At 46.5% G+C, this 12,105-nt stretch overlaps 1 protein-coding gene across 1 annotated transcript in view; it reads right to left on the reverse strand.

Moving 5' to 3' along the window:
* Positions 1-11,395, reverse strand: part of LOC141251112 (kinase non-catalytic C-lobe domain-containing protein 1-like) — a gene marked incomplete at its 5' end in the record, with an annotated part of 32,334 nt that extends 20,939 nt beyond the window's left edge. Inside the window, 8 exons of the mRNA XM_073670234.1 lie at positions 666-763; positions 1,660-1,753; positions 4,218-4,609; positions 6,180-6,424; positions 8,066-8,210; positions 9,336-10,078; positions 10,974-11,124; positions 11,335-11,395. Of these exons, the coding sequence (XP_073526335.1) occupies positions 666-763; positions 1,660-1,753; positions 4,218-4,609; positions 6,180-6,424; positions 8,066-8,210; positions 9,336-10,078; positions 10,974-11,124; positions 11,335-11,395 (1,929 nt within the window). The remainder of the gene's footprint in view (positions 1-665; positions 764-1,659; positions 1,754-4,217; positions 4,610-6,179; positions 6,425-8,065; positions 8,211-9,335; positions 10,079-10,973; positions 11,125-11,334) is intronic.
* Positions 11,396-12,105: the final 710 nt, after the last annotated feature.

Here is a 12,105-nt window from a genome sequence, read left to right on the forward strand (position 1 = left end):
CCATTTCCGGTGACTACCTCTTGAAGCTCATCAAGAGAATGCCAAGAGTGTGCAAAGCAGTCATCAAAGCAAAAGGTGGCTATTTTGAAGAACCTAGAATATAAGACATATTTTCAGTTGTTTCACACTTTTTTGTTAAGTATATAATTCCACATGTGTTAATTCATAGTTTTGATGCCTTCAGTGTGAATGTACAATTTTCAAAGTCATGAAAATACAGAAAAATCTTTAAATGAGAAGGTGTGTCCAAACTTTTGGTCTGTACTGTATGTAAAATAGGCCCCGGTCCTGCTCTGCCCCATATACATTGAGGTTGTCTGATACCAGGTGACGTTTTAACACTACATGATAGGACTCTCCCGATGGGTCACCTTGGTGCTGGTGGGATGGCTTTTAGGCTATTTTGATCAAAAACACTGTTTTACCAAGTACCCTATGTTATTTATATGTACTATTATTATTTATTTACAACAGGGAATTGGTCATTTTGTTTTTATCTTAGGTTGTATCTGTTCAATCGCCACAGTGTGAACATGCTCCTACGCGTTTCCCCCTTCTAGCCTCAGATTCATCAGAAATCAAAGAAGGGTCCATGTTGAGGTGTTCAGGAGAGGGGCGACGTGCTGCCAAACTTCAGCAGGTGACCAATATGACCATCGCCTTACCTGAAGCAATTTTTTGGCCAGTTCAAGAAACTGCACCTTTGATTTCATTTCTTCCAAATGACCTTTAAGCTTGGGCAACAAGTCTTTCACATCAGATCCTACAGAAAATACAATATTTAGAAGTACAATTTGCATTCCAGTAAGGAGTCCATTGATGAAGACGGGAATGACCCTGGAAGTGATGACCGCGTGTCGCTCACATAGCACACGCTTCATGGTCACAGAAGAGGAGACATCTACATCTGGGAATGGAGTGGTGGTCAGGTAACGGCTATTAAAGGGTTATTCCAATCTTTGCACGTTAGTCTTGTAGATAAGAACTGGAGCGGAAGGGGGGGCATGCATGTGCTTCAGTGGGGGTCTCACTGGCCGGATTCCTCTAGCGATCAGCGAGTTATCGCCTATTCTGTGGATAGATATTTGGATGCAAAGATGGGAATATCCACGGGCAGCACGAATCCGAGACCGGCTGCACAACTGAGGCCAAGTTTGTACAGTTTAAAGGAACATAGGAATAGATGAGACCAATCCAGCGCCAACCCTGGATGCCTTCTCCCACACATGGGACAGACCTTTCAATCACCTAGAACGAGCCAGCGCTGCGGCGGCGCCTGACTAGTCTCATGTATTTCTATGGTCCCCGACCGGACCTTTAAACCATGCGTACCGGTCTGCAATGGTGCAGCCATACTCCAATTCATGCTGCCCGCGGTTTGGACATCATGAATCAGTGGACAGGTTCCCTTTAGGTTCTTTCCTGCATGCAATGATCATAGGAGAAGCTCCTGGTATATGGGGATCACCAAACCACAAAGCAGAAGGGATGCAAGTTCTAAAACCCGGGACATCAAGGTCAAATTTTTCCTGAAAAATCTTAACATTTTATAGTTTTGCTAATAACAATCCCCCATCCACTGGATGTTTTCAACCCCGATCTCCGCACTGTCCCCCTCTGGTACGCAGCCCCATCTAATGACATGTAGATGCCATTTACCTTTACTCCTCTTCCCCTTCAGCATCAGATTCTGATAAAGCTTCACAGTTTTCCTGTAATTTTTGGTCTCGATCATCAGCTGCTGCTCCAGTTCCTGCAAAAGAGAAATAAAATCTCATTTTTCAGTTTTGCACATTTATTTATTCGTCATCATGTGAATACCCAGGCTGAATATTTACCGTGTATGATGAGATCATTATATCATTATTATGGAAACTTCCCATGAGATCTAAACCTGAACACAATTAAAATTTTACATCTGCGAGTCAAGACCCCCGTGGCCACAAGTGACTCCTGCTAGCGAAGTGCTACATGAGGGAAATGTGCTAAATATTCAAGAAAAGGGTATTTTTAGTGGGTTGTAAATGACGGCTGACAAGTTATCTGTACCTGTGAAAAACGCCATTATAACTAGAGACATCTGAGAATTACAATCTGTGTGCTGCACTTACCAGTCCATAAAGGCTTTTTGCCTTAAAGGGGATGTCCGGGCTACTGTTACTGTGGTCATCAATATCAGATCGTTGGGGGTCCGATCACCTGGCATGACCAGATATTGAGGTCATCAATATCAGATCGTTGGAGGTCTGACCCCCAAGAATCACCAGCTACTGAGGTCATCAATATCAAATTGTTGGAGGTCTGCCCCCAGGAATCACCAGCTACTGAGGTCATCAATATCAGATCATTGAGGGTTTGATCACCTGGCATGACCAGATACTTAGGTCATCAATATCAGATCGTTGGAGGTCTGACCCCAGGAATCACCAGCTACTGAGGTCATCAATATCAGATCATTGAGGGTTTGATCACCTGGCATGACCAGATACTTAGGTCATCAATATCAGATCGTTGGAGGTCTGACCCCAGGAATCACCAGCTACTGAGGTCATCAATATCAGATCATTGAGGGTTTGATCACCTGGCATGACCAGATACTTAGGTCATCAATATCAGATCGTTGGAGGTCTGACCCCAGGAATCACCAGCTACTGAGGTCATCAATATCAGATCATTGAGGGTTTGATCACCTGGCATGACCAGATACTTAGGTCATCAATATCCGATCGTTGGAGGTCTGACCCCAGAAATCACCAGCTACTGAGGTCATCAATATCAGATCATTGAGGGTTTGATCACCTGGCATGACCAGCTACTGAGGCCATCAATATCAGATCGTTGGAGGCCTGACCCACACCTTGCCATCACGCTCGGCGACATTACCTCCGGGGGAGGCAGGAGCAGCCTCTAACCAGGAACTGTAGATCAGCTCTGAAGGGGTCGTCAATACCATAAACCCGGACGACACCTTTAAGGGGCTTATAAGCCTTAGATAATATTTGCATCAAACCCACAGAGTCCAGCAAGATTAGCCAATGATCTAACAGCTGTGAGGTTATCCTGACTCTTCAGCAGATTTCAGATAAGAACATGAGGTGGGTGATCGGACATCAACTTGGCTTTTAACTTGTTCCCGGGAAAGTGAAGAGACATCGTCAGTTTATTCTTCTCTGCCCATGTTAATACAACCATGGCTGCTCAGAGAAGATAAGCTGCCGTCAGGTTTACTACACTCACCCTATTGTAAGCAAATGCACTCTCAGCTGAACGGAGCATGCATGTACATGGCGGAGTCAGGAGACATAGTGGTCAGCCGTCGTATAGGAACCTTTAGTTTATGTTCACATGATGCAGCAGCAGAAGAGGGAAAAGCTGCCCATAGACAAATACAGATTCCCGAAATCTCACAAATATCTTTTTATGGTTGCGGTTTAATGTTTCTCCTTGTGGAGAGTGACAAGCCAAACCCGACATGTGAGAGTGAAGAGACTTATAGGCCATGCATGCTCCTCTGGGAAATTAAATATGTAAATTGTTTCTACAGAGAGGAAGAGGACTAGAATTCTAGCACCATCTGTTGGAAGCAGCAATTCCATTACACCAAAGTCCAGAGCCTCTCACCTAGCCAAATCAGATCTCATACTTTGCACTGATGAGGGGCAGTATCCCGAAACACCGTGTCTGCAAATTGAGATTCTGGTTTGGCTTTTATCCTAGGTCATATTTCAAGGCTCTTTGAAGTGTTGATATTGAATTTTAGGATCGCTGCTTCCAATAGTTGGCCCTAGAGTTCTAGTCCTCTTCCTCTCTGAAGAGACAATTTACATATTTAATTTCCCAGAGGAGCATTGCTTGGCTTATAAGTCTGCTCACTTTGACATGTCAGGCTTGGCTTGTCGTCACTTGTCACAAGGAGACACATTACCTCTTAGACCCCAGTCCAGAGCGGCTCACTGAATTTCCCCCATGCTTTATACTACAGCTTTGCTTTTCACAATACTACAGTATGTGGAGGATAGAAAGATGAATGTCTGGAAGCAATATAACCACAACCATAGAGTCTCAGTCTCTAGTGAATGGAGGAGGGAGGTAGTTATGTAGGTTCACAGTCTGCTGTAAATTGAGACGAGACCACCTTTAGCTGGGCCCCCTACATATTGTAAGAGAATACAAAGATGTCAACCTTGTATAGAGAAACGAGCTGCAGAGACACCCACCAGCCTCTTGGCCTCCATACTCCTCGAACACTTATCCTTTTGCCGGCCGAGGATCGTGACATAATGCTGGACATCGGGGTCAAACATCTCTGCTCCGCAGAAGGCGCTGGACCACCCGGAGCTGCACCTGTACACCTCCGCCAGGCAGACGGACATGCTTTCTCGCTGCTTCACTTCTTCGTTTTCTTCAGAGAGATCCGGACTGACACATAGGCGGTTACAGTCGGGGAACGCTCTGTAGGCAAAGTTCTCCTCACTTCCGGCTGGCCCCCGGGGGGCACACGGCAGCGGATGATCCTTATCGGCACTTCGTGCTGGAGAATCAGTCGCGTCCGTCTGATGAAATGAAGTGCGACTCTCCGTGCCCGCCGACGCCACCCGAGTCTCACAACCTTCAACGGGAAAAAGTAAAAAAAAAAAGATCAGGAGGGGAGAATTCACACAGTGTTCTCCGGAAAGGAGTCACAAGAAGAGGTCGTCAGAAAGCGGAAAAGTCAGGCTGAGAAACCAAGAAAATGTGGAAAATCCACTGGTGTTTTCAGATTACAATGTGGACTTTAAAGGGAATCTGTCAGCAGGATTTCACCCCCAAAACTATCTATATGCATATGTAGCGCTTTCAAAGAAAAGTCCAGTCCGTTCCTCTGTGGCTGAGAAATCAGTGTTTTAATTGATATGTAAATGAGGCTGAAGGGCTATGGTAGATCTAAAGCCTCTGTCACTCCAGCTCTACTCCGAGCCTTGAACCGCCTCCTTCTCCTTGACCGACAGCCTCTATTTTATGGGACTTCAGGCAAAGGAGCTGTCAGTTAAGCAAGAGGAGAGAGGAGGCGGTGCTGGGCAGGGAATAGAGCTGGAGTGACAGAGGCTTCAGATCTACCATAGCTCTTCAGCCTCAGTTATATATCAATTAAAACATTGATTTCTCAGCCACAGAGGACTGAAGAGCTATGGTAGATCTGAAGCCTCTGTCACTCCAGAGGCAGTTCAGGGCGGAGAATAGAGCTGGAGTGACAGAGGCTTCAGATCTACAGTAGCTCAAGGGAGAAATCCTTTTGACATAGTCCCTTTAAACTACTCACTAAGAAATTATTCTATATAGACATCCCAAGCTAGAAAACAAAGGCTTTGCCCTCTAAGTAGCTTTGTTTGCCATTTCATGCTGTTGCTTATACAGTAAAGTTTCACATAAGCACCAATATGGCGGACATGGAGGCCTTCAGTAGCCTGTTCCACTGCCAACACAACACCATTAGCACCCCATGACATGTCATGTTACACCCCTCCTTGACACTAGGGAACTCTGCCACCTGCATCTAATCACTTGGATGCCATTATCAATTATTTACAACGTTATTTAAGGGGTTAAGCAGCAGCATCCAGCGCTAGCTCTGACCACTACTTTTAGAGGGAGGTGCATTATTCCTTCCCATAGTATTCTGCCAGCACTATAGGTGCAGGGACTTTGTTTCTCTCACCTTCCAGTATGCATTGTGTCTAGCACCCGCAGTGCACAGAGTGGGCAAAGTGCATGAGCCAGCTCCACTGACCAGCATGGACGTCACATTTTGGGAGGGGAATAAATGGGGACACCATGCAACACCAGACGCCACCACAAATAAAACTAGTGCCCTTCAAGAAAAAAAATGTTTTCTACTGCTAGAAAATACCCAGTACAGAATAAGCACAAGCTGCATGGAAAAAGGCAAATTTACACCTGCCTAAAGGTTGTATGAGGTGCAGCAGTCCGGCCCCATTCATTTCACTAGAGCAGAGCCGCAGTAACCGGCACAACCCATGCACAGCTGCGGTGCTCTGTCTGGGGGGAAGCAGCCATGTTTTTCCAATGCTGTATAACCCCTGTAATGATTTGTAAAAGCCACAGATTCCAGCCACAGTAAGAAACACAGAATTGGGCAGAGAATAAGTCCCCATGTGGTATAATGCGCGTCCGCCACTTACCTGCCGGCAGTGTATCCACTGCTGGGTCTACGTCCTCCGGTGACAATGAATACTGCGACACAGTTGGTGATCTCTGCCCCGCAGCACCACGGGAGGCGCCGTCCACGGCTTCTTCTCCATCGGATATGTTCGTCTGCTCGCTGGTTGTTGCTCGGCTTTGCTTCCTATTTTTTCTCGTTTTCCTCTGAATATTCTTGAGGAGCTGAGCAGGATTATTGTTCGGAGAGGAATCTGCCGCTGTTTTCCTGCAGAAAAGAAGAAGTAACGGTGATCTATTTACAAGTGATACTGACTTACTCCCGAAAGATCATTCCAAAGAGCCGCCGTGTCAGCCCCCCGAGTAACCTGCGATCCACTGCCTGCTGCACAGTGTAACCCGCCTCTGCAGCAGAGACACCGGGACGGATGACTGGAAGTGAGGGGCAGGGGCAAAGACCCCCACACAGGAAGTGAGGGGCAGGGGCAAAGACCCCCACACAGGAAGCGAGGGGCGGGGGCAAAGACCCCCACACAGGAAGCGAGGGGCGGGGGCAAAGACCCCCACACAGGAAGCGAGGGGCGGGGGCAATGACCCCCACACAGGAAGCGAGGGGCAGGGGCAATGACCCCCACACAGGAAGTGAGGGGCGGGGCAATGACCCCCACACAGGAAGTAAGGGGCAGGGGCTATGACCCCCACACAGGAAGTGAGGGGCGGGGCTATGACTCCATACAGGAAGTGGTGAGGTGCGGGGCTCTCTCCAGGAAGTGAGAGGTTGGGCTTTGCCTCCATACAGGAAGTGGGGTGGTGGAGCAGGACTAGCTCTACAGGAAGTGGGGCGGTGGCGCAGGACTAGCTCTACAGGAAGTGGGGCGGTGGCGCAGGACTAGCTCTACAGGAAGTGGGGCGGTGGCGCAGGACTAGCTCTACAGGAAGTGGGGGGCGGGACTTTCTCTATACAGAAAGTGGGGGTGACTTGCTCTCTGCTCTCCTTCCTGTCTGTCAAACTGTAAACAAGCATAACGGAGAGATGGAACAGGCAAGCAGTTTTTAAATTGCTAGACACAATGCAAGCTGGTAAGTGAGAGAAACAAAGTCTTTGCACCTATAGTGCTGGCAGAATACTATGGGGAGGAATAGTCAACTGAAAATGAGTAGTTGGCAAGTTACATTGAATGAGAATCGGGACATTTCCTGGACATATTAAATCGGACATTAGTAATCCATGACAACTGCTGCTTTATATTTATGACCCATCAATGAAAGGTGTTACGTGAGGGACACCTAAGAAGTTCCCTTTCTCCCCCTGAGAGCAGGACACCCCGTGCTGTCCCTCTTCATAGAGGTCAATAAGAGCATCTGAAATCGTTGAATGTCCTCATTTACATTGCTCCTATTCACTGCGGCTGAGGATGGAAGCGGCTGAATGAGCACATTGTGCCGTTTTCAGTCCTCCCAACTATCTCAATGGAGAAGGAAAAGGGTCATTTGTTCTGGCAAACTGGTCCCTCCCCATAGAGATGAGTGGGAGCATTTTTTTCTCCTTTCCTAGTGCCCCCTCTGGTATTGCAGCTTAGCCTCATTCACTTAAAAAGGTTTAAGACATAGACCAAAATGGCGCTTTTTCTGAGACCTTAAAAGCAGACCCTATTTCTAATTCCAGACTATCCCTTTAATATGCTCTTCATCTCAGGGTCTAGAACACCTCTCCCAGCTCGAAACCACAAAGCTTTCCGTCTGTCCCCCGACAACAACCATAACAATTGACTTGAGCCTATTTACGTATTTGTTGTACCTGTCACTTTCTGATATGAGGGGGGAGATCTTCCTCATACAGAAATAAAGATCATTCTGAAAAAAAATCTAATACTGGATCTGCTGGAAAATGAAGTTACACGTGCGGCACCTGATGGGTGGAGGAGATCTGCCATTGATTATCTTGTAAAGGTTCTCCAGGAGGAGGTCGTCCCAGTAGAGATCACAGAACTTCTCACAGATCGCGCTGGAGAAGGTCGTATGCTGAAGACCTTTCAGGGCCAGAATATATTCACCTACACAAAAATAAAAAAAGACTACAAATGTCACGTAGACAAGATAGAATTAAAGGGGCTTTCCAGGCTTGGGGTACAAGTCTGAAGTCACTATGTGACTGCAGAGTGTACAAGGATTCTCCAGTGCTGTGGCTGTGAGGTCATCTTCTCCCAAATATGTGATTTGTATACTTCCGGCCACATTCCAACTAGACGTGTCCAGCTTCTTTCAATTCACTTGTACTGAGTGAGGCTGCGCACGTCTAGTCAGCAGGTGACTGCATGCATCAAATCGCATACTTGTGGTCACATGCCCGCCAGCTGCCAGCGCCGGAGAACCCTGCCAAACGACACACTCCATACTGTGATGATCCACAAGTCTGCAGTCATATAGAGTGACTGCAGACTTGTACCCCAAGGCCGGAAAACCCCTTTAAAGGGCACCTGTCAAAAGGTCAATTCAGACAGTTTTAGCTCTTATTTTATTCTCGCTGCCCCGCCTCCCCCAGGTACTGTGTTTTTCGATTTTTTTATTTTTATTTTTTTTTACCAACTGAAAACCAAGGACCCCTTTTAAAGGGTTATTGCCATCTTCATAAATGGCCATTGTTGGATAGAGCTTGTAAATGCAAGCAATATGGCAATTCACACCTAATTAAAATTTTAATCCTGTCTTTAGATATTAACACTTCTTTTTTTTTTTTGCTTCCAGCTCGTTGCCTTGGAGACGGACCACTTCTTTTCGACAGCATAACATGTGTGGTGCTTCCAAGCTCTATTCTTTTGAGCTTGTAAGCACGGTTTTGAAGCTGGCAGAGATCGCTGTTGCCTCCTAATCTCGGCCAGCTTCAGCATAGTGCCTACAAACGGAACACCGGCGGTGGCCGGTCTCCTAGGCAACGAGCTATAAACAAAGAAGAAAGCGCTAACATCTCGAGAACGGCTGCAAATTTTAAGAAGCAGTAAATTGCAAAAGTGCTTGTTTTTACAAGCACTATTCATCTATGGGGATGGGAATAGCTCTTTAAAAAGAGGCACAGACTTAACCCACTCTGGTCTATAACTAACACGTGTCACCTACCCACTTGATGGGTTATAATAAACTATTTAGGCTGCAATGCCCCTTTTCTGTATTTGACCACTTACCCATTGCAATATCTTCAACTCCATTCTCCAAGTAGCCATCAAATGCAAACTCCTCATGTAGGAGGGTCACCACTTTCTGCAGCGGAGAACACGTGTATTTTCTAGGTGGAGATTCTCCATTGACCAAAGTGTCATGCGAGGAGTTACTGGAGGGGGAATCTTGTTTCCCCAGCCAATTATTGACAAGACTGCCGTTCATAGAAGGTAACCCATCGTTGGGAGCACTTTGTGGTGCTTTACTTTTGTCAGATGAGGCTGCTGGAGGAGATCTGGAGGACCCATGGTCATTACTAATCGAATCATCATTTACGACAGTTCCAGGAGGGGGCACGGAGGGGGTCTTAATGGCCTGGGAAGGGAGCTCGGCTGCCAAGGATACACTTGGGATATGCTCTGGAATACTGAGCTGGACCCGGACAAGAGTGAGATTTCCTGTTTTCGGATCCTGCTTTAATAAATAATTATTGACGATGGGGCTGCTGGTCAGGGTGGAGGAGTTGGAAGAAACTGAAGAGGCCGCAGAGGGGCTTTTGTCTTTCCGATCGCAAGAACAGTCTATAATACTGGAGTTTGGGTTAAAAGAAACTTTGGCTCTGAAAGAGTTACTGCCAGATTTTAATACTTGGCTCGACTTATCTTCAGCCACGTGCTTCTCTATTTCAGTCACGGATATGTCCTCTTCCACGTGGTCTTCGGTGCTTGCATACAGTTTTGGGTAAGGCGGTGGGTTCGGTATTTGTTTGCTGGAAGAAATGTACATGTATTTAGAATAAAAAAAAGTTATCCAGGGGCCCAAAACGCAAGAGGGTTATTATATCGGACTCCGGAATGATTGACAGTTCAAGCCGGTATTGTGGTACCGCCGGTACGAACAGTGTGCTCCCCCCAACGCCGCTGGTAGAGGTAGCTTTGCCTCTGAGCCATCGGAGGAGTGCTGAAGCTGACCGGGATCCCACCTATAACAAAGAGCTTGTAAGCGCTGCCATCCTTGCCTAGGAGATCGGCCAGCACTGAGACATTGCTAAGGTGGCAGGCAACCTAGGCAACAAGCAGTAAACTATACTATTCTTTGAGAAAAGAGAGGATAGCATACAGAAGAACTATATTACGTTTCTAGGTCGCTTGCCCCATGTGCAGGGCATTGAAGTAGCTTAGATATCCATGGTTACGACCACTAAAAGCTAATTAACTGTCACTATGTCAGTGGTTGTAACCATGGATACCTAAGATACTGCAATGCCCTGGAGATGGGGTTAAGCGACATAGCGAATCAGAAGAACTATACTACATTTCTAATTGGAGGAATTTGCTAATATTATTATTACACCTAACTATGTATTGAAATAAGATCTTGGAGATGAGAATACCCCTTTAACTTAGTTTTCACTCCTTTCGTGTTGGTATAGCCGCAATCACAAGATACAAGGATCAGGCAATTTTACTCTGTTTAAACCAATGTGATGTGCCACGGCAGCCGTCAGGCACGTGGCACTGTTTCGATATGTCAAAGGAGGAACACCTTGCATGACTGGAGCAGTAGATGCGCTAATATTTCACAATATCACTAGATTAGAAAGTGCTAGATAATCCCTTAAAAACAGACTAAAAATTCAGGTAAAAAAGTGACAAGCTCCGCACCTGTTGATGTCTGGGTTCTGCATAATAACAATAGGCTTGAAATACGTGGCTGGAGAGGTGAATGCTGCCGGTAGATTGGTGGGGAGGTCCTTCAGCGGGACTGGTCCTGTCACCGCCATCAGCTTCGTTTGGGTTGTGACTGGAACGAAACCTGCGAATACAAAACGTTCGTTTCCTATGTATCACATCATAATGGTCGACTCCAACATTTAGTCATGGCCGATTAATGACAATACAAAATATGGACTTTTTGCAAAGAATTCACCTGGGAGGTCATTAGCAGATCAAGAAAGTCCCTCAAATGTCCCCTATGTAACTCTATGGGCGCTGATTATGGAGTTGAACGTTGGCCTCCGCTTACCTGCTGAAGACCCCGATACATGACGGCCGTCCTCGTCATTATATAGGCAGCTCTGCACACCCTAAGGGAAAACAAAGGTTTTTTTCATTTTTTACAATGGGGATCAGTGCCGGAGCGTATGGACATCCATGGGCTGCAAAGGTCAAGGGCAAACGTCAATACAAGCGTATATACTGAAGAAAGTGTGAACTGCATAACTTGCATTAAAAACAAATTACGTTCTGCTCACACCCTACAATAGTTGCCTGCTCCCACCCAATACACACGTTGATTGTCGTGCATGCACGTGTCTGATGGGGAGAGTGGAGTAGACTGCGGTCAGACACCTTATGTTCAGGGCATTACATTTCGGTCTGCCCAACCTTTCATTCCCCCTGATGAGGTTTGGGGAGGCCCCTTTTAAGGCTCAAAGAAATCAGAGGTTTGGCCGACTTTCCTCAAATGTGTATGGGCACCTTAAAGTTGGCTGAAGCCCGGGGCAAAAATTTCAGGGTGAGATGTTAATTTCATTTCAGGGACCTGAACCCACCTCATCTCCCATCGCAGTAGAAGAGATGATCATGAACACATGTGATCCTGTACACTGACGTCTATGGAGAGGCAGAGACACCTTACACTTCACACATACATGGCCACCAGAGAGGAAGCGCAGTGGATTGCGCAAAACGTATAGTGCCTCGCTTGGTTTTAACATGATGGCCTTTTAATAATCTTTTTAGGGGAGATGTAATAAAAGATAAGCCTGGGCCGGTGATTGCCGCCTTTATTACT

The sequence above is a fragment of the Phyllobates terribilis genome, unplaced genomic scaffold (assembly GCF_046119375.1).
Source record: "Phyllobates terribilis strain yellow unplaced genomic scaffold, ASM4611937v1 Scaffold_6661__1_contigs__length_42934, whole genome shotgun sequence".
In the NCBI taxonomy this organism is placed as follows: Eukaryota; Metazoa; Chordata; class Amphibia; order Anura; family Dendrobatidae; genus Phyllobates; species Phyllobates terribilis.